This window comes from Ceratotherium simum, chromosome 34 (assembly GCF_057802395.1).
Source record: "Ceratotherium simum simum isolate JZ-2026a chromosome 34, ASM5780239v1, whole genome shotgun sequence".
NCBI lineage: Eukaryota > Metazoa > Chordata > Mammalia > Perissodactyla > Rhinocerotidae > Ceratotherium > Ceratotherium simum.
This window is the reverse complement of record NC_141933.1, coordinates 23399456-23418267: the sequence shown is the minus strand read 5'-3', so window position 1 is coordinate 23418267 and position 18812 is coordinate 23399456. Positions and strand designations below refer to the sequence as shown.

Below are 18812 nucleotides of genomic sequence, written 5' to 3'. Positions count from 1 at the left end.
CCATTGGCCGAGCAGAGGTTGGCACACTGAGGCCTTTGGGCCAAGTTGACAGGCTGCCAGTTTTTGTGGATAAAGTTTTATTGAAACACAGCCACACCCATTCATTTACATATTGTCTCCTGCTGTTTTTGTGCTCCAGTGGCAGAGCTGAGTAGTTGTGATAGATTATATGGCCCACAAAGCCTAAAATACTTACAGTCTGGCCCTTTACAGAAAATGTTTGCCAACCTGTGGCCAAGAGCAGTGATTTGTCAGCTGTGGCCGCAGAGTATACACACCTGGAGAACTTGAGAAAATCCTGGGCCTTACCCCGGGAATGCTGTGTTTTAAAGCTGCCTAGGTATGGTTGGTAGCACAGTTGAGAACCACTGCTCTGGAGTCTCAGTTGAGTGTGCGTAACGTTACCAGCTGGAGGTGGAGTGGTTTCATCCTCTCCATGGATGAAAGCTTACAAACTTTCCCGCTGTACAGATGGACAGACGGAGGTTCTGCTTGGTTATGGCTGTCAATGCTGTAATTAACCGAGTGGCCCTCTAGGCTCATGTTGTTTCATTTCCCCAGGACTTTGGAGGTTAAAGATTATTGAAAATGAGTTCCTTTTGTGTATGCCTCTCAGGCTTGACTTTGCCTCAAATACTTGTCTTGTTCTTTCTCAACTTTTTTGATATTTCTCTCCAAATCTGCTTACCACAGGTGTTTGAACAATTTAAGTAGCATTCGTTCATATGTCCACTCCCTCAGCTCACATTTATTGGAAAGCCTACTGTGAAAATACAGTCTCTGCTCTCCAGGAGGCTGGAATCTAGTGGGGAAGAGAAACCAACAGTCATAATAATGTGTGATAAGTGCTATAACAGATGCATGCCCGGGGCGAGGGAGCCCACACAGAGCAGGGAGCCTCAGTCAGCCTGGACGAGGAGGGCGTGTGATCCTTATATCTTAGAGGAGTTATGAGGCCCCTACAGTCAGTGATTCATCCCGGAAGCATTCACTCAGGGCCCTTTGCCACGTACTGTGTTAGTTGGGGATACAATGATGATCAAGGTCAGACCTCGCCTCCAAGAAGCTCACAGTCTAGTGGTGGAAGATAGACAAGTAAACCAGCAGTGACCGCATGCTGCCGTGAGATGTGGCCCTGGCTGTGTGGGTGCCAGGAGAAGAGTGAGAAGGAGACACATGCTGTTGCTGGCAGTGGAGTTGGTGAGGGCTTCATGGAGGCAGTGACCCTGAGCTGAGTCTGAAAAGATATTCCCATGAGAATCTAGATCTGCTTGGGTAGTTATAATCATGGATAAGTGGTGGAGGGGCTCTGGATTTGGAGCCAGACAGGCAGAGTTCAGGTAACCAGTTCTATTACTGGCTAGCATTGTGATCTTGGCAAATCATTTAATCTCTTTTGAGCCTCAGTTTTCCCATCTGTATAGTAGAAACCATTTACGTTTTTAACAAATATTTGTTAAGTGCTCACTGTGTGTGCTAGGCAATATACCAGGAACTCATGGTATGCCGGTGAGTGGAACCAGGCGTGTTTCCATCGGAATGGACTAGTCTAGTGGGGGGAGAGGGTTCAGATTTTAATAAATTAATTTATACAAATGTAATTACACACCCTGCTAAATGCCACAGTGAGTGAGTCATGGTTGAGTCCTCTCTCCGCCTTCCCCGCCACGTCTGATCTGTTAGCAGATCCTGCCGGCTCTGTGCTCTCCTCCCTGTGGTCAGTGCCCCCCTTGTCAGCGTTTCTTGCCTGGATTTGCGGTGGTGTCCAGCTGTTCTCCCGGCGCCTGCTCTTGCTTTCTGTAGTTTGTTCTGACTCTTTAGGCAGAATGGTCCTGTTGGCACATCGTCCGATCGTGCCGTGCTTTGCCTAAAACCTTCTGATGGCTTTCTCTTCAGTCAAAGCCCAAGTCCTTAGAGTGGCCTGCAGGGCCCTGCCCCCTTGGCTGCGCCTGCCCCCCTTCTCTTTACTCCTGACCCTCCGTCGGCTTTACTGCACTGCGCTAGCCTCCTCGCTGTTGCGGAACGTTCCCGACCTGCTGCGTCCTTGTTGGTCTCTCTGCCTGGAGTGCTCTTCCCTCAGGAGTTCTCGTGACCCCTCTGCTCGCTGGCCGTCTTTGTCTAGTTTGTTCGCTGTTGTGTTACCAGGACCGAGCACGTGATAGGGGCTTCATAAATACGTGCTGAATAATGAACGGATCTGAGTAGATAGTAAAGGAGAAAAGTCACTGCTAGTTCAGAGCGGGCAGTGGAGAGTGAAGGAGAGCATGTTGGGTGGGTGGCACTTCACATGCAAAGACCCTGTGGTGGGGTGAGCGGGGTTTGTTCAAGTGACTGAAAGGTGCCAGTGTGGCTGGAGCACAGCGGGGGAGAGGAGGGAGGATGAACGCTGGATGGAGAGTGAGTGGGGGGTGAGAAGATGGAGCTGGGGAGAGAACCCCAGCATGAGAGAGGGAGAAGGAGGAGGGACCACTCACTGGAAGGCATCTGGGGCGGAAGGAGGTTTCGGGTGGTGGTGTTTCTGTCTGTGACAATTAAACAAGACAGCATATGTACAAGTGCTTTGTGCAAGGGGCTGTACATATATAAATTGTTTTTGCCTTTGTCTCTAGAGCATCTGTGATTGTGCCAGAAGAAAAGATGTTGGATGTGTACAGTATTTTGCAGAGCATCCCCCAAAGACAGGTTGAAGAAATGCAGAGACAGGTAAGAGGCCAGGCAGGCCTGTTGGGGAGGTGACACAGTGGTATGAAGGGGTGCTCTTGACTGCTTGGATACAGAGCAACGGCAGCTGAATGTGTGAGTGGGATTTATTTCTTCCCCTATATCAGCCAGCGAGACTTAACAGAGGAAAACAGTCTTAGGTGAGTTGCATCAAGTAAGGTTTGCAATAATAACTGTCAGAGATTTAAAAACGCTCCTGAGGTGAGCCAACTACAGTGTAAGGGTCCTGCTGGAGCATGGTGTTCTGGACGCAAAGCTGAACCTCTTTGGAGAGTTGTGTTCACAACAGGAGATGGAGTGACGAAGACAACCATGGAAGCTGGGTCATTTCAGGGTGACGCCTCTGAGTAGCTGTTAACCGTGAGAACGTTGTTGTCTGAGCTGGCCGAGGTCCCCAGTTCAGACGGCCTTCGTAAATAAGTGGTCCCCTCCTGTCCCCTGGAACATCTGCCACACTCCTGCTGCCCTGTCCAGGTCTCTCGCCCACCTTCTGATGCCACTCTCCCTGGGCTGCTCTCCACTGTCTGCTGCACTCCACTGGGTGTCCCGTTCAGTCCTGCTGCCCTTTCTTTCTCCTGAAAGAAATTTAGTTGTGCTTAAATGTCAAGCAAGTTAAAAAAAAATTAAAAAGACTATCCCAGTATTGGTACTGTGCTTGTTGTTTCTGTTTCTTTCTTTTTTTTTTTAAGGACCTTAAAAGTTTTTATTTTTATCACAATTATCTATGCAAGAGATGAGCAGCAGAAGTTTGGAGGGTTCTCAGCGTTAAGTGTGTGACTGTCCCATGCACACCCTGTTTTCAGTTTGCACCCCCATCCTCAGGTGGAGAGCCTGTATTTGACCTTGTCCAGAGCACGGGTCTCAGGCCTCTCGGCAAATCAGAACTAGCTGAAGGAGCTGCGTGGACACTAGTAGCCGGCAGAGGCATTCTGGTTTGAAAACAAGTCACAGGCTGCTTTTTAGCCTCGCCGTAGTTTTTTCGTGGCATGCTCATGTTCGGTTTAAGTTTCTCTGCTTCCCGGTTGTTGCTTAACTGCTGACCTCATCTGGGTTTTAGTGAATTAGAAGATCAGTCCAGAGATCTCTAGATGCTTAATCTAAACCTGTGGTTCCTACAGCTCGTGTGGAAGAAAGTGCTCCTTGAAGAGGCCTGGTGTTTGTGCTCCTGTGTTTCTTTTTATGGCATCTTGATTAATAGCTAAATAGAGAATCATCTGCTAAATCCGATACCATCTTTTACTAGACTCTAGTCTAAGAAGACCCAGAAAAAACCCACCACTTTCATGCTGGGAAAGAGAATCATTTGATTTCCGGAGCATAGCACCTATGGCTAGCTTACAGAACACAGTTGTCCCACAGGAGCGTGGCTGGGGAACCACAGGTCTGAGACAGGCGTGCCTGGTCCTTTTCGGTAGCAGGCTCGGAATCATAGAACCGTTGAGATAGCATGGCTAGAGCCCATTTAAAGCAGTGTGCTTTTAGGTTATTTGGCTTCAAAGAAATACAAGACTTGGGTTTGAGCCCTGGAGCTGTCCCTGTTAGTTGTATGACCATGACAAGTCACCAGAGCCCCCTCGTCTTTCATGTCCTCACTTACGAAATGAAGAGATTGGCTAGACCATCTCTCCTGTTCCGTTCAGCTGTTAAAAACTCTAAGGAGCTCTTGTCCTTAGCAAGAATCTTCCTCTCCATGACAACACTGGTAATTAAGTGGTCATCTCTTCTCCCCCTGAATGCCTCGTCCTCAGGGCCGGTTACCTCCTCTGGTGGTGAATACTCTACATTATGTCAACCTGCAAAAGAAGGGCAGTGCTGGCACTTTCCTGCCTCCCTTTCTAAATCTCTCTTCGGCCTCTGATGCCCTTTTCTCTGGCTACTTTCAGACCCTCTAAAGTGCCCACTGCAGTGCCCCATTCAGTCCTGCTCCCCTGTCTCTGAACATTCTGTCTTCCAAAAATCACCTAGACTGGACAGATCTCAACCCAAGGTGAGATTACCTGGTTGAAGTAATTCCTGGATAGGTATAAAGGACGACTAGGTTCAACTACTAGATGCAAACAGCACACCCTCCTCCCAAGTTGTGACAACCAAGAGTGTCCATAGACGTTGCCGAGTGTGCCCCATGGGGCAGCATTGCTTTGCTTGGGAACCGCTGTTCTCTTAACAGTTCAGGCCTCGTCTCCCTAAGGTTAGGGAGAGTTCTTGTGTTCTGTAGGGCCCTTTCCAGAATATGCTTGTCGTTTTGCCCTCTGTTTACCGTAGTTCAATTTAACCTCACCTTGGCAGGAGTAACTGAAACAATAGCATACACCTGGTTCTGGAACGTTTTCCACCTTAGTGAATTCTCTTTGGGGAGGTCAAACTTGAATCCTTTTGTAAGACAAGCATAAACTTTTAGGGGAAAACCTGTTACATCGGTAGTTGATCCCCCAGGGGCCCTGGTTGATGCATCAGAAAGATGAGCTGAGACGGAGGAACAGAGTCTGATTTTCTTGCTGAGCAAATCAGAACTAGCTGAAGGAGCTGCATGGACAATAGGAGCCAGCAGAGGTCTCCATCCACTTTTAAGTGACTCATTTTCCTTCTGGCTGTTGCAGTGTTTCCAAGAAATCCTAAATGCCTGCGCTACTCTGGTGCTTCACGCTGACACTGTCCTCCTAGCTGCTCTCTAGAGACTGGTTCTTTCAGGTGAGGAAGAAAGAGTGCTGAGCACAGGGTTCTGCTCTCCCTCCGTGGAACAGAGCTCAAGTTTCTGAATTGACCCCAAGATGCGGGATGGGATCTTGGCGGTGAAGGTATCGCAGCAGCATTTTGCAGCTTGGAGTTCAGGATCAGTTCGTACAGTGGATCAGATTCCTACGATCTGACTGAGGAACACAGCCGTGAAAGTCCTTCTTGTGACTTGGGAATTAGGATGCACCGAGCGAGAAAGACGTTTTCCCTGACAAAGACAAGTAATGAAATGTTCCTCCTGCCGTTAGAGGTGATAGTGAAGCAGCCGTCAAGTTACGCAGAGGGCGAGGGCCTGAAGGAAGGAAGAGCTGCGGTTAAGCCTGTGTCTCCGTCGTCTAGTGAAGGCCCACAGCGGGAGGGCCGGCAGACGTGGCGCTGGGCAGGCTAGGGGCGGCTTATGGGGTTCCTTCAATTAGTGGAGGATAATAGTTATCACAGGATAAAGCCAACTTAGCAGTCAGCCTTTTATTGTCCTGTGAGCTAAATTAACTAGTTAATTAATTTAGTGAAGCCCTAATTAAGTGTTTTTTTTCCCCCAGGGGAGATGACGGGAGATAATACGAAATCTGTGATCCTCACTCACAAGGGCCTAACAGTCATCTTGGGGATAATGGGTATAAGCACAAAGAAAGTTGAGAAGATGGTGCAGATCTTCCAAAGTACATTAGGGGTCTGAAATGGAGGGAGGAGGTGTGGGCTGCAGCTGTCAGGGACAGATTTATTGGGGGGGGTGGCATTTGAGGTAGGCATTAAGATGGAGAGTCCCATCAACCGTCTTTCTCACGCTGGAAGGCAGGAAGAAGAATGCACTCATGTTTAGTCAAATGGAACATTCATATCCCCAGTCTCCCTTGAATCACAATGAAAAAGAAAGCAATGTAGGATCTCAGAAGGCTGGATAGACACTGGGCTGTATGGTCAGAAATGTTTGTGTGGACAGGGAGGAAGGTGTAAATGGATCCCCGGTTTATCTGTTGAGTGGAGTTTCCAAACATTCTTTTATTGGTCAGTGGCTCCACCAGCAGTGACCTCTAACCTCAGCCACACCAGGAGGTGGAAGTCGGGAGTCTGCCTTGCCTTTGAACTCTTCTTTGTACTCAGTTGACTGGGAACCTTTGAGGTGGCAGAAACATTCAGCATCTTCCTTTGTCTCGCGCCTTTAATGCTTAGGTAAGTTACAATATCAGTTTCTTTTCAGTCTGTTCCCCTAACCCATCTCAGTTTGCTTTTATATTTTCCTGTTAAGCCTACCAGATATTTGTGCTGCAGAGGAGTACTTGAAGATAAAATGGGCTGAGTAGGAAAAAGTCAAAACACTTCTCTTGAAGAAAATAAAACCCCAGGCATGTGGTACCCTCACCTGCCAGGACTGTGGTTAGGCCTGGCTGTGATAAAGGAGAGAGCAGGAGAGACCACAGAATAGCAAATGTGTGTGTACACCAGAGGTCACGCCCTTTGTTCACAGAGGGCCCCTAAAATGAGGCTCTTATTTTTTCTTATTTACACGTAGTTTCAACACGTGAATTATCCAGTTTCTGTAGCCATGGTGGTTTAGAAGTCACAAATTTGAAGGGGAGAAAGACAACAAGTGAGAGTCTCTGAGATGGGTCATCTGCCAGTCTGGCATGAATAGAGAAGATGGAAAATTATTTTAAAAACAGAACTCCCTGCACGTCGGATGTACGGCAGACAGCTTGCAGTGTCCACTATGTCCTGGGTGTATCATTGTAAGATGCAGAATTCCTCCGTTCAGAGAAGTACATGTTTGTTTTTCATATTTCGGATTTCTGACATCCAAGTGAGTTTTGCCATCAATGTGAACATTAAATATAGTTTCTGTTTCTTCCCCCTAAAGCTGTTATTGATGAGGCATCTTAAAATTGAGGAAATACAGACATTGCTGTTCTTGGTGATGCCCTTGAATCTTTAAGTGAAGGTTTAAATTTTGTTTGCATACATGTATTTTTAAAATATTGGCTCTTATGTAATATATTTTATAAAGTTTTCTGTCTAAAACGTCTAAGTTTTTATTTTTAAGAAGTGTTTTGTGATTCCCCTAAAGGTGTAAACCCTCACATGTCCATGTCTGGACACCTCAGCGGCCCAGACAGGCGTACTCTCTGAGGGTTCCCCGTGCTGGTGGCTCCACGGTGGTGTCTGTTGACAGTTATATGGCAGTCTGGGTCCATTTCTCCCTGACTCCCCCACCCCCCACACCAATTTACAAAGCAAACTCTTTAAACAGAGGAGTGAGGTAGGCAGTGAGAAGAAGAATCTGAATTTTTTAATGTGAGGAAACTGAGGATAAAGAGACATAAAGTAATGCTCCCAAGACCACACAGTATGTGAGAGACAGACAGGGAGCACACACTGTTTTGCTGCCCACAACTTTATTCAAATCACAGAGCTGTGTGGCCTGGATTGAGGCTAAAAATCAGGATGAACTTCACAGTGATTCAAACTAACTGCTTATTGGATAGTCTTCTCAAAAAAGTGGTTGCTCGAGACATTGAGGACTGGACGCATCCCTGGAAATATATTAGGAACAATGTGGAAAAAATTTCACTTCTTATTTCCAGGATCGACATTTAATGTCTGTCATTCTTATCTTCCCCACTGTGAAATTGAAATGTATTTTATATACATAAACTGAATTCTCAGGGCTTTTTTAAAAATGCCAAATATTCCCTGTCTCCTTTCCTCTCCCCACTCTCCGGTCCTGACATGTCACTCCAGGCTGTGTTTCCCAGTCTCTGCTTTCGTACTCGCCCTAAAAAAAGCTACTGGATCACTTTCTTCAACAGAGCACATTGATCTGATCCCTGGAGTTCTTCCTGTGAAACAGACATCCTGGTTCTGATTCAAAGCCAGGCTCTTTGGCCAGTGGGAGAGCCTTGGGGATGAGTGTAATCACTTATGGGATATTTTGAATTTCAGAATTTTTTTCCAGTCACACTGTATACTCTGTGTTTGTTTTCCTGAACGTATAAATCCATATTGTGAAGGAGACCAGTCAACATACACTGTTTAAAGCAGGATAAAATAAGGACTCATTTAATTGGAACTCTTAAGGAAGAGCGTTTTTATGTGTTTAACTTTTTTTCAACTTTGGTATTAAGAACCTTATTGGAAAAAGACTTTTGCCAAGTATCTGATGGGAAGCCAAGAAAAGCATTTTAATAGAACTGTCTCAAATTTATAGCGCACTGGGGCCTGTAAATAAATTTTCCTGTCTTTAAGGTTTGGGCTGATTTGCAGTTATTTTGTATAGCTTCTGAGATTTAAACCCTCACAGTCCAGATGGAGAGACCATAAAGCTGCTTTCCTTGGCAGCCTTGGCATCCCCTGTCCAGGGCAAACCTGAGTGAGTGGTGTATGGAACGTAGTCTATAAATGCTCACTTCTTCTTGGGATGCGAGTTTTAATCAGTTTGGTGACTTTTCCTAGCCCGCCCAGATATTCTCTAAATGTAGGAGAATTAGAGTCCTTAATTTCGTAATGGGTATCAGCCAGATAACTATGTATTAAGCACCTGCTTTGTTCCTAGTATTGTATAGACATATTGAGAGAGATTTTTAAAAAAAGGACACAGCTCCTGTCTTTAAGAAAGGCCCTCAGTTTGCTGAGGAGAGTACTTGCACTAATATGCAGATTAAAGGGCAGAAGTGCTGTCACCCAGTTGTGCTGTGGAGAGTCAGGAATGGATCAGGAGGTGGAGGGAGTCTCCACAACTGAGTAGTCTCGGATAGGAGGAGAGGATGCTCTGTGAGGGTGCCGACCTCCACCCGGAGGTTGGCTTCTGTGAGCAAGACTCAGTAAGTACGATGGAGCGGACCGAGGGGAACTTTGAGTACCAGCAGCAGAGAACTTGGTGGAGAATTAGAAGGAAGGGAAGGTGAATGACAAGTGGAGAGTAATGAAAAGATGTGTGATGAAAGGGGAAAGCAGTATCAGTTAAGGAGATTTAGAAAAAAAATCAAAGAGCTGGAAGAGACCTTAGAAATGGTTCAACCCTTTCCTCATATTTTATAGATGACAGGTAAGCCCTAGGGTTCAAGTGGTCTTGAGAATGAGTGGTTAGGGCCAGAGTTGAGCCTCGCCGGAACCCAGGTCTCCTGACTCCCAGCGTGATGACTGTTTTTCTTTATTTTGGCCTCATCTCCTGCAGTATTTTCCAAACCGAAGGTCATGATTCATTAGCAGATCATGAAGTCAATTCAGTGGGTCATGACTGGCCTTTTATTTTTAAGAAATGAAATATAATAAAAAGGAAAATATCAGCCTATTACACAGTAAGGATAAGTATTTCCTGAAACCTTTGTTTCAGTTGTATATGGACTTGTGGAGGAGTTGTGGTATGGAATGTGTTTACATGTTTCTTAGTGTGGGTCCCAGTCCAAAAAGTCTGAAAAATGTTGGTAGTGGAGAGCACATGGGCTTTCGAGTTGGAGAGACCTGAATTCGAATCCTAAACTATGCTGTCTGTCTACCAGCTTTGTGACCGTGGGTGAGTTACTTAACTTTCCCAAGCTTCAATATTCTTGTCGCAGACCTGGGGCTAGTAATACTACAGGGCAGTCGTATTGATGAAATGAAATCGTATCCTTACAGCATCTAGATTCTGGTCTGCCTGCTCCATGTTGGCCGTCACTTGGGAGAGCTCCGCCTGGTCTGTGTGAGTATCGGAAGGAGCCTCCTGGTATGGGACTTGGTCTTAAGGAACCACAGTGAGTTACCAACATGGATGTATTATGCATTTGCTTCTGGGCTTGGAAACTTGAAACAGAGTTTATTCCTGTGGGTCTGGTGTACTTTCTACATCTTGGCATGGAAGGAGGTTCACCTCTCTGTTTTTCTGTTACAATCAGAATGGTTTATTAAAAGCAGTGGTTCTCTAGCTGGCCTTTAAAAAAAATTCATTGGCACATTTGGATAAAGTACTTCTAAAAAAAATTTTATACTGAGTCTTTTTTCCCCTCTTCTAAAATGTTCTCTGCCAAATCATGATTTTATTCGTTTTTTGAAGTAGAAAATAAACTTCAAGAGAAAAGTTCAAATGAGATTGACATTTGGGTGGTGAACAGTTGAAGAATTAGAGTTTACTGGGTATGAACTAAACATAAAGGAAATCTCTCTGTGAGTTGACGAGGACGGGTCCGATATCTTTGAGAAGTAGTTGTTGTTCGCATCCTTGGAGGGTGAAGGGGTTCCATTATCTGGTTTTCCTGGTTCTCTCTGCTTCTTCCCTTTTCCTCTTCTCCTCCTGCGACCTCTGCCTCCCTTCCCCCATTCCCTTCTAGCCAGCTCCATCTCCGATTTAAAATCCCAGTGGAGTGTGGAGACGAGAGCTCCATCCCCCAGATGATTTGGGCCAGGGGCTAACACACTGCCGTAAATCTGCGGCTCATTTTAATGCCACGTTAAAACAGTGTGAGCGGCTGGTTTCCGTGGCCCCTGCCCTCTTTCTTTATGGGCTTCTCCGGCTCCTCTTTATAAACATGCCCTGCGGAGTCATTTTAAAGTTCTTATCAGTTTGCTGACAGCTATATGGGCCTTTCTGCCGAGACCAGGAGCTCGGGCAGGCGTGTGAAAGTTCTGATATTACAATTGCAGAAAAATGCCAGGCAGAAGGGGTTGGCTGGTGCAGCCGGGATTTGGAGGGAAAAGACTAGCAAGATAATTAACCTCCGCAGGTCCAGAGCCTCGCCGTTGGGCGGATCAATTTCTCTCTTGGTTGGTGGGGGCAGGGCACAAGGGTTAGGCCAGGGAGAGTTTTCCAGGGGCTTTTATTTTTATCCCCTGATTAGAAATGCCATTCTGCTGGCAGTTTGTGCTTCCAGGCTTCAGCAAGTGAGTTGGGCAGCCCTGAAGGGGCGGGGGAGCCAGGTCGACAATGGATTTTTTCTTACAGGCCGTCTGACTGGCTAGACCTGTGCTCGCATGTCTGCCAGCTCCAGCTTGCTGTCTCCGAGTCCACAGCATCACTGTTATCACATTTACAGGGACTTTCATCAGTCTGCTCTGCTGCCCCTTTCAGAGCAGATTGCTAACCCCCGGTAATCCTCCCGGAGTGCTTCATGGCAACGCCAGGCCCTCTATAAATGTCAGCCTGCCATACGTGGCCCTTTGTACCCTCTCAGTTACAGAGAAAGGGCCTGGAAGCTGCTCCTCCCTCCCTCTCCTACCACTTTTCCTTTCTTTCTTTGCGGGAAAACTCTTGCCGCAGACAGCTGAGGGGAAGGAAAAGCCATTATCTGGATCAAGGCCAGTGGCTTGATGGGAGCTTCAAAACCTCTGGCATCTCCTGACCAGAATGTTTTTCCAGGCATTTCAAACAGTGCATCCTTACACTTTCGGCTTTCCAGCCTTGATTTCCAAAGGACCCGGGCTGGTTGGAATATGCCCTTTCAACTTTCCAGCCTTGATTTCCAAAGGACTGGGGCGGGTGGAATATGCCCTCGGAATGTACTTGATATCTGTCTGCTCTTCTTCCAACTAAAGCTTTTAGGAAGAAGTTACTAGAGATAAGCAAAGTCTAATGGATATGTATTTTTAACTGCTCTGCGCGCTTTTGGCACAAGCACATTATTTTTCCTTTTTCAAATAATTTTGGACGTGAGCAATTTTGCAAGTGTATTCAATTTAAAATAGCCACTTAATTTGAGGGTGAGGCAAAAGCAAGGATTTTTGTAGTAAGTTAGTCAAGTTAGATAGCTATTGATCTAGGATTGATGATTTTCATTGAGCACACAATAAAAAATACGGGTTTGTTTTATTACTTGTGTAGCTCCTGTGGGGAGAGCAATGAGGTATAAAAACCAAATGAGCAGTAAAACAAAATAAAATGCCCCAAGATCTAAAGTGATAGAACTACTTTTTTATAAATTTTGGGGACTAAATTGGTATCCTGTAATTAGTTAAGTTTAATGAACTTGGTGTTACTGCTTATGGTATAATTTCAACAAACTTAGTAAAATATTTAACGAATAATTTAAGGATATTGGAAGTTCTCAGTAAATGAACGATTATGAACAATCTTCACGATGCAGCGTGTTCGAGGGGTCAGGGTAGGTGGAGTGGTCACAGTCTCCTCTTGGGGTGTCTGCTGGATCTAAACGTCGGTTGTCCCTGAAGTGAGCTGGGGGTTAATCCCTTGTAACGATGCCTCAGTATGGGGCATTGCTTCAGGAAGTGGCCTCTCTAATAAAAGTGTTCCATATTAATTGGCAGCCTACATAAGAATTGTCTGCCTCTTTGGGGCTGGCTTCCCACAGGGTGGGACTCCTTGTGAAGCATTTCAGAGAAATAGTTGCTCATCACAGGAAATGCAGTGCCGCTTTTGTGAATTCATGATATACTTAGAAAAATATCTAGGTTCGTTTATAGAACAATAACTTGTAAATTATAAACTTGACCTGTGTGGTAAAGAATTCACTGTTTTCAAGTCTTCAGTAAGGGTTAAACTGATCCGTAGGATTTCTGTCTGTATTTATAAATATTAGTAGATTATTATATATTTATATATATTCTGTCTCCTGCAGCATTGCACAGGTTGAGAGAATTTGGAGTTGCATAATTATTTTTGGCATGGCATAATTTTTAGTTTTATAATCACACAATTAATCTTACATTCCATGCCACTGTTCTTGGGAATGTAAGACCATCACACACATTTATTTCATTTATCACTTAAAGACCTCTAATACTGAATCAGACCAGGACTGGTACAGAAAGAGCTCCATGGAAACTATTTCTGGCAATAGTTATCTCTCTCCTTGTAACTTAAAGGCCAATTTGTTATATTTATAGGTGTCCTTATTTCCCATTTTGTTGAGAACTTTAATAGTAGGAGAGCAGTTCGCTTGTTATCTTTCAGATTCCAATACTTTTCATTAAAAGGAACAAGTGGTTTCTCTTCAAGCAGTTGAAGTCCATGTACATATTGAAGTATTTTTAACTTTCAGGTTAAATTGACCAGGTCTGGATGATCTTATATATGTATCATTTGTATTTTAGAAAGAGTTGAGTGTTTGGTTTAAGCTTCAGACTGAGGGCTGAGTTCAGCAGTGAGGCATTTTGACATCTTGATGGGAGGAGAAGACCTAGGAGCTGGCAACACGCTGCAGGGTCTGAGTGACACACTCAGGGACTGCAGTGCAGTGTGTGGGGGACAGTGGCCCTGTCTACAGTATCCCCCCAGACCTCTTTGCCCAGCAAGTTGTAGGTAACTTTACACGTGACATAACAGCAAGCATCATCTTTGGAAATCTTTTTGGTGTAACTTACAGATTGGGAACTAGAGAAGGATTTCAACTGTAATCAGCTGTCGGAGCGGTTTTTAACTGTGAGATGGGGGAGGGGTCAGAATTTCCTGTGGGGATTTTCAAACTTCACGTACCTCTCTGGTTCCCGCTCAGATACATCAGTGCTTTCTGGGTGAGGGATGGGGACATGGATTCTCTTGCGAGTCCCTGCTGTGATGAACCTCACTCACTCTTACTCATAGGTGTAGGTCATCCTTCAGCTGAGAAGGGGCAGGGGAAAAATTTGAGAACCAGTGACATAGCAATTGTAGCTATTTCAAGCTTCTCCCTCTGTTCGAAGTCCCAATTTGGGGAACATACATTGGGGTTTCCACTCAGGATCACCAGGAGAGCTTGTCTTAATAACCCTTAATCAGAAGCTGGAGCTTTCCAGCAACAAGCAGCTTACGGGGACTCACGCGCCTGTGGTCAGGTGGAGCGGTGATAGACAGCACCGGGCCCACACTGTTCTCAGTTTCTCTTTTTCTAGGAATGTGTGGGAACAGTGGAAAGGGCTGTCATGCGACCCGACTGCTGAGTTAGTATCCACAGCCAAAAAACAGAACCTGCCAGAGACTATCTCCTCAGCCTTCTCCGGAATTGTTACTACGTGGGAGACAGAATGAGAGAATTTGGCCCTGACGTGGCACGCGATGATGACTGTTAAGCCTTGGGGCTCTGTCCTTAGTCCCTGCGTGTGTTGTGTGTCTGTGTGTCTTAGTTAAAAGGGGCAGGCCTTCCAAGTGTGCCTGGCTGCAGTGAGGCCTGTTTTCTGTTTGCCTTCTCTAATCAAACCTATGCCCACTTTCTCCTGCTTTTAGCACACCTGGGAATCTCGCCCCAGGCAGATGCCTCACAACTGGTTGACCCAGGTCGTGCTCTTACTGCTTTATTTTTGGTGACAGATCTTGATTGAAGGTTTCAATCCACCTTTCAGCTGTTCCAGGGAAGCTGCCAGGAGAGGGACCTGGTTAGCTGCTAATCACTGAAGAAGCTCCCTGATCTGACCTAGAGAGTGGTGGGCTTCAGAGGCGTGGTGCCTCAGGAAGCTGGGCACGGCAGAAATGAGTCTCAAGCCTCTTTGCTGAGAAGTTTGACCAAACACAGTTTTATTGGTCAGTGGCTCCTGCTTTAGTAACCTTTCACCCCTGTGGCTCTTGGAGGTGCAAGCCACTGGCCAGCCTTGCCTTTGAACTCCTCACGGCTCCGGCCACCTCAAAGGCTCCCAGTCAGAGGCTGTGTTTTCCTTGGGATCTCCCTGCACAGCGGGGCGTCAGCAGTGGGGAAAACTGATCCGCACTTAGAACATTGACATATTTGAAGGTGATGCCCCTGGGACGTGAAACCTGTGGCTTTCTGTGTCGGGAGCTGTCTGTCATATGTCAAGAAACACGACTCAGGCTACCCCTTTTCCTCCTCGATTCCTTCTTGTTTCCCATAGGGCAGGAGCTCATAACATCTGAGCGTCCCCTGTAAGTGTTCACAAAGTCCCCCTCTACCTTCTAGCTCTTTTACTCTTTTTTTCTTCTGACTTGCCCCAAGTACCATCTATTTTGAAGGAAGTTTTCTTCAAAATAGGGCTAAAACATGCAAATCACAGCCACCTTTGGTGTCTGGGAGCGTAATGAATGGTGGAGACGGGGTAGTGAAAGTGTTGCGGGGCTTACGTGCTCCATCCTGATGCTTCCAGATCCGACCGCCCTACTTGTAGGATGGCCCAGCTGTTCTTTCGCTGCCTTCTTGATTCCATGCTACCTTCTGGAAAAACTAGGTCTTGCAGGAACACATAGAAATAGCCCGGATTGCCCTCCCACATCTGCTTGGCCTTCTGCCTGGGGAACAGGAGTGAAAGCTTTAGTATTGAGAGGGGAATCCAGGGACCCATGGATATTAGATGACTTCAATGCAGCGTCTTTGGCAAGAAATCAAACTTCTCGTTCTAAGAATAGTGGGTAGAATATGCCTCTTCTACTCATGATGCCTTTAGCTTAGAAAGGGAGCCGGTGATTTCCGTTGAAGTCCTCTGCTTTTCTAGAATTCAAATAGAATATTGCTGATAATTTTCAGCAGAAAGGACACTCTGGCAGGTCTTCTTCTGCCTCAGAGCAAAGGTTGAGTTTTTCACGGGTGTCAGGGGAGCCAAGCCTGGTTTTATCCCTGTTGTGTTCTACCGTCGTGAGCGTTTTCACGAGTGTGGTCGTTGAGCCTACATTTCCCAGTTGGCAAACAGAAGGGGAGAATTAACATTTACGTTAACTCCTGTGTCTGGAACTGGTTTAGGAGCTTCCTCATGAAAACCTGATGAGGTAGTTGTTACTCTCATTTTCATAAAGGAGGAAAGTGAACCCCAGAGGCTAGTAGATGGCCTGAGGTTACAAAGCTTAAGTGGCAGACTTGGGATTGGGAAGAATTTATGGCATGTGATTAAAAAGTATGAAGTTTATTTATAAAGCTCTGTTTTGCTTTGTTTAGAGCACCTTCTGAACTATTATAATCATCTAAAATATTTGTAAAATGCCCACGTTGGGTAAGAGACTGTACGCGATTCAGAGCTGTATGGGCTGTGGTCCTTGTCTCACAAGCCGACAGTCTTGAAGGGGAGGTGCGTAATGTCTATAGAATGTCTCGTTAGTCTGCTAGGGCTGCCATACCAGAACACTTCTGAGTTGGCGACTGAAGCAGCAAGGTGATTTCCTCACAGTTCTGGAGGCTGGAAGTCCGAGATCAAGGTGTTTCCTAGTCCTCTCTCCTTGGCTGGCAGATGGCTGCCCTCGTGCTGCCTCTTCACATGTCGTTCTCTGAGCGCGTGCCCCCCTGCTGTCTCTCTGTGTGTCCAAATCCCCCCTTCTTATAAGGACACCAGTCAGATTGGATTAGGGCCCCCTAACGACTGCATTTTAACTTAATCACCTCGTAAAGGCTTTGTCTTCAAATACAGTCACATTCTGAGGTACCAGGGGTTAGTCCTTTAACATGTGAATTTTGAGGGGACACAATTCAGCCCATAACGGTGTCTATATAGGGCACCAGAGCCACAGTCAGTGGTGGTCGTTTAGTGGCTCAGCTGAGGTAGAAAGGGTTTTGCTCCTCCCTGTGGAGTGCACTTCTGAGATGTTTTCTCGTAGCCGCGTTCTCAGCTCCTTACCAGGTATGAGCGATAGTAATAGTGGAAGTCCAAAGAGCGGGTGAGAGAGGAGTAATGCCTTCAGGACCACCTCACTCTACCGCACAGCACAACACTGAGAACTGGCCTGGTGGGCTCAACTCAGAATTCAAAGTGACTCTGCCCTGGACACCATCCAGTGAGGAAGGACGTATCTCATGGTCCCTAATCACAGCAGGGTGACATGTACATTATTAAAAGAGTTTATTAAGCCCTATAAAAGCTCACTTTTTATTTTGTTTTGTTTTGCTATATCAGTGGAAAGATTCTTAGAGGTGACTTTTTTTTCATTGAAATTTTAAATATCACAATTCATGTTTTAATTACAGAAAGGGAAGGTTAAAAGTATAGGATTATGCACTAGGTTGAGAGATTCAGGGCTTTAAAAATGCTTGAGAATTTAAAGAAGATTTAATAACGCAGAAAACCTCTTATTTGTGATAAAAGTGATTCTTCATTCTTAAGCCTGTGTCACTCAAGCTGGTTAATTTTGGGGTAAGAGGAGTGGAGGGTGGTGGAGGAAATAGATATATGAAAATAATGTGTTCGTATCCCTAAAGAGAGATTATTACCGTGCCGTTGTAACCACATGTGCCTGCTGGTTGTAGCCTGGTGAAGGTACATCATCTGGATCCCCCCACCCCCACTCACACGTGCACCCTGGCCCTCGGAATCGGTCAGGTGGATGGTTAATTTAGTAGTGAATTATAATAAAGAAGAAATCTGTTGAGCCGTTTTTTTTGTTTTTAATGACAGAAATTCTGTCTCCTTGGTCAAGATAAGTTCATGGCCTCACCTCCTTCATTTGTGTTTTCCAGAGCGTTGGATTCTCCTTGGCTAATAGCCAGAGCACAAGTTGTTCAGAAAACTAAGGAGACACAGAGGCTTCTAAGTTTATCTTGTGTAAAACATGTAAATATTCTCTGCAAAAATTTTCTCTGTTGATCCAGAGGTAAAAGAGTTGACTGCTACCACACCCTTTAATAGCAAGCCATAATACGTGTGTTGATTGCTAATGGGCTAGGCCTGGGATAGGGGCAGGATATCTGTATTTTGTTGACTTTTTTTTTTCTTGTACTCTGCATTGTTTTTCTATAGCAAATTTGTTGACATTATTGGGGCATTTCACAGTTTATGTTTTTGGACCTGAGAGATGAGGTTTGTCATGAATGAAGTAGTTTCTTTCATCTGAGCAGCTAAGCTGCTGTTCAGGTGATGTGGGCCCCCCTCCCCTCCCAAGAAAGTAAATCCCAAGGGAACTGTGAGCTGAGCCCCGCCTTGGAGAAAGGCACGTGAGTGCCAGTAACGGGCAGGAGAGATTGGTGGTGGTGTGCGTCTGTTTTCATCTGTCCTCTCACTGATTCTTCGTGCGTGATTTTGGACAAGTCTCTTGCCTTCAGATGTCTCCATTTTATCAGGTTTGTTTTTATAACCCCTAGTAAGGACTAACTCTTAACTGTATTATAATAACTAATGAAAGAGTTCAAGGGGTGAAGGTGGGTGTTATGTTGTGTAGCCAACTACTCCCTAAATGTTGTTGAGGAAACTTCTTGGTTACACGGTTATTCTCAGAAGGGTCTTCCAACATTACTGAAGATAAACTTATAATAGTTCTTGCGAGTGTGTCAGGTCAGAGTTTAAATGCCTCTCTTCAATTGGTTGCAAGCGTCTAGGACTCTGGCTGGGAACGGGAGGCTTCTGGAGAAGTTGAGCTTCACAGAGGGTTAGGAATCTTGAGGTCACAAGCTGTGCCAGACCACAGCTCAGAACACGCTCCAGTTTAACCTGAGTCAAGTCAGGAAGTCTAGAGAAAAGGAGGACCAGGAAGTCCCCGTGAACCTTTCAGCGCTCCATTCTCTCGTCTGTAAAATAGAGATAATGTCCTGGGGTTG

The 18812-nt window shown here is 45.6% G+C and overlaps 1 protein-coding gene across 5 annotated transcripts in view; it reads left to right on the top strand.

Moving 5' to 3' along the window:
* The window catches only part of EXT2 (exostosin glycosyltransferase 2), a 136439-nt gene that overhangs the window by 27125 nt on the left and 90502 nt on the right, over positions 1-18812 (top strand). For all 5 annotated transcript variants that reach the window (XM_087423096.1, XM_087423095.1, XM_087423093.1 and 2 more), the window contains one exon: positions 2610-2703. In XM_087423096.1, coding sequence (XP_087279222.1) covers positions 2610-2703 — 94 coding nt within the window. The remainder of the gene's footprint in view (positions 1-2609; positions 2704-18812) is intronic.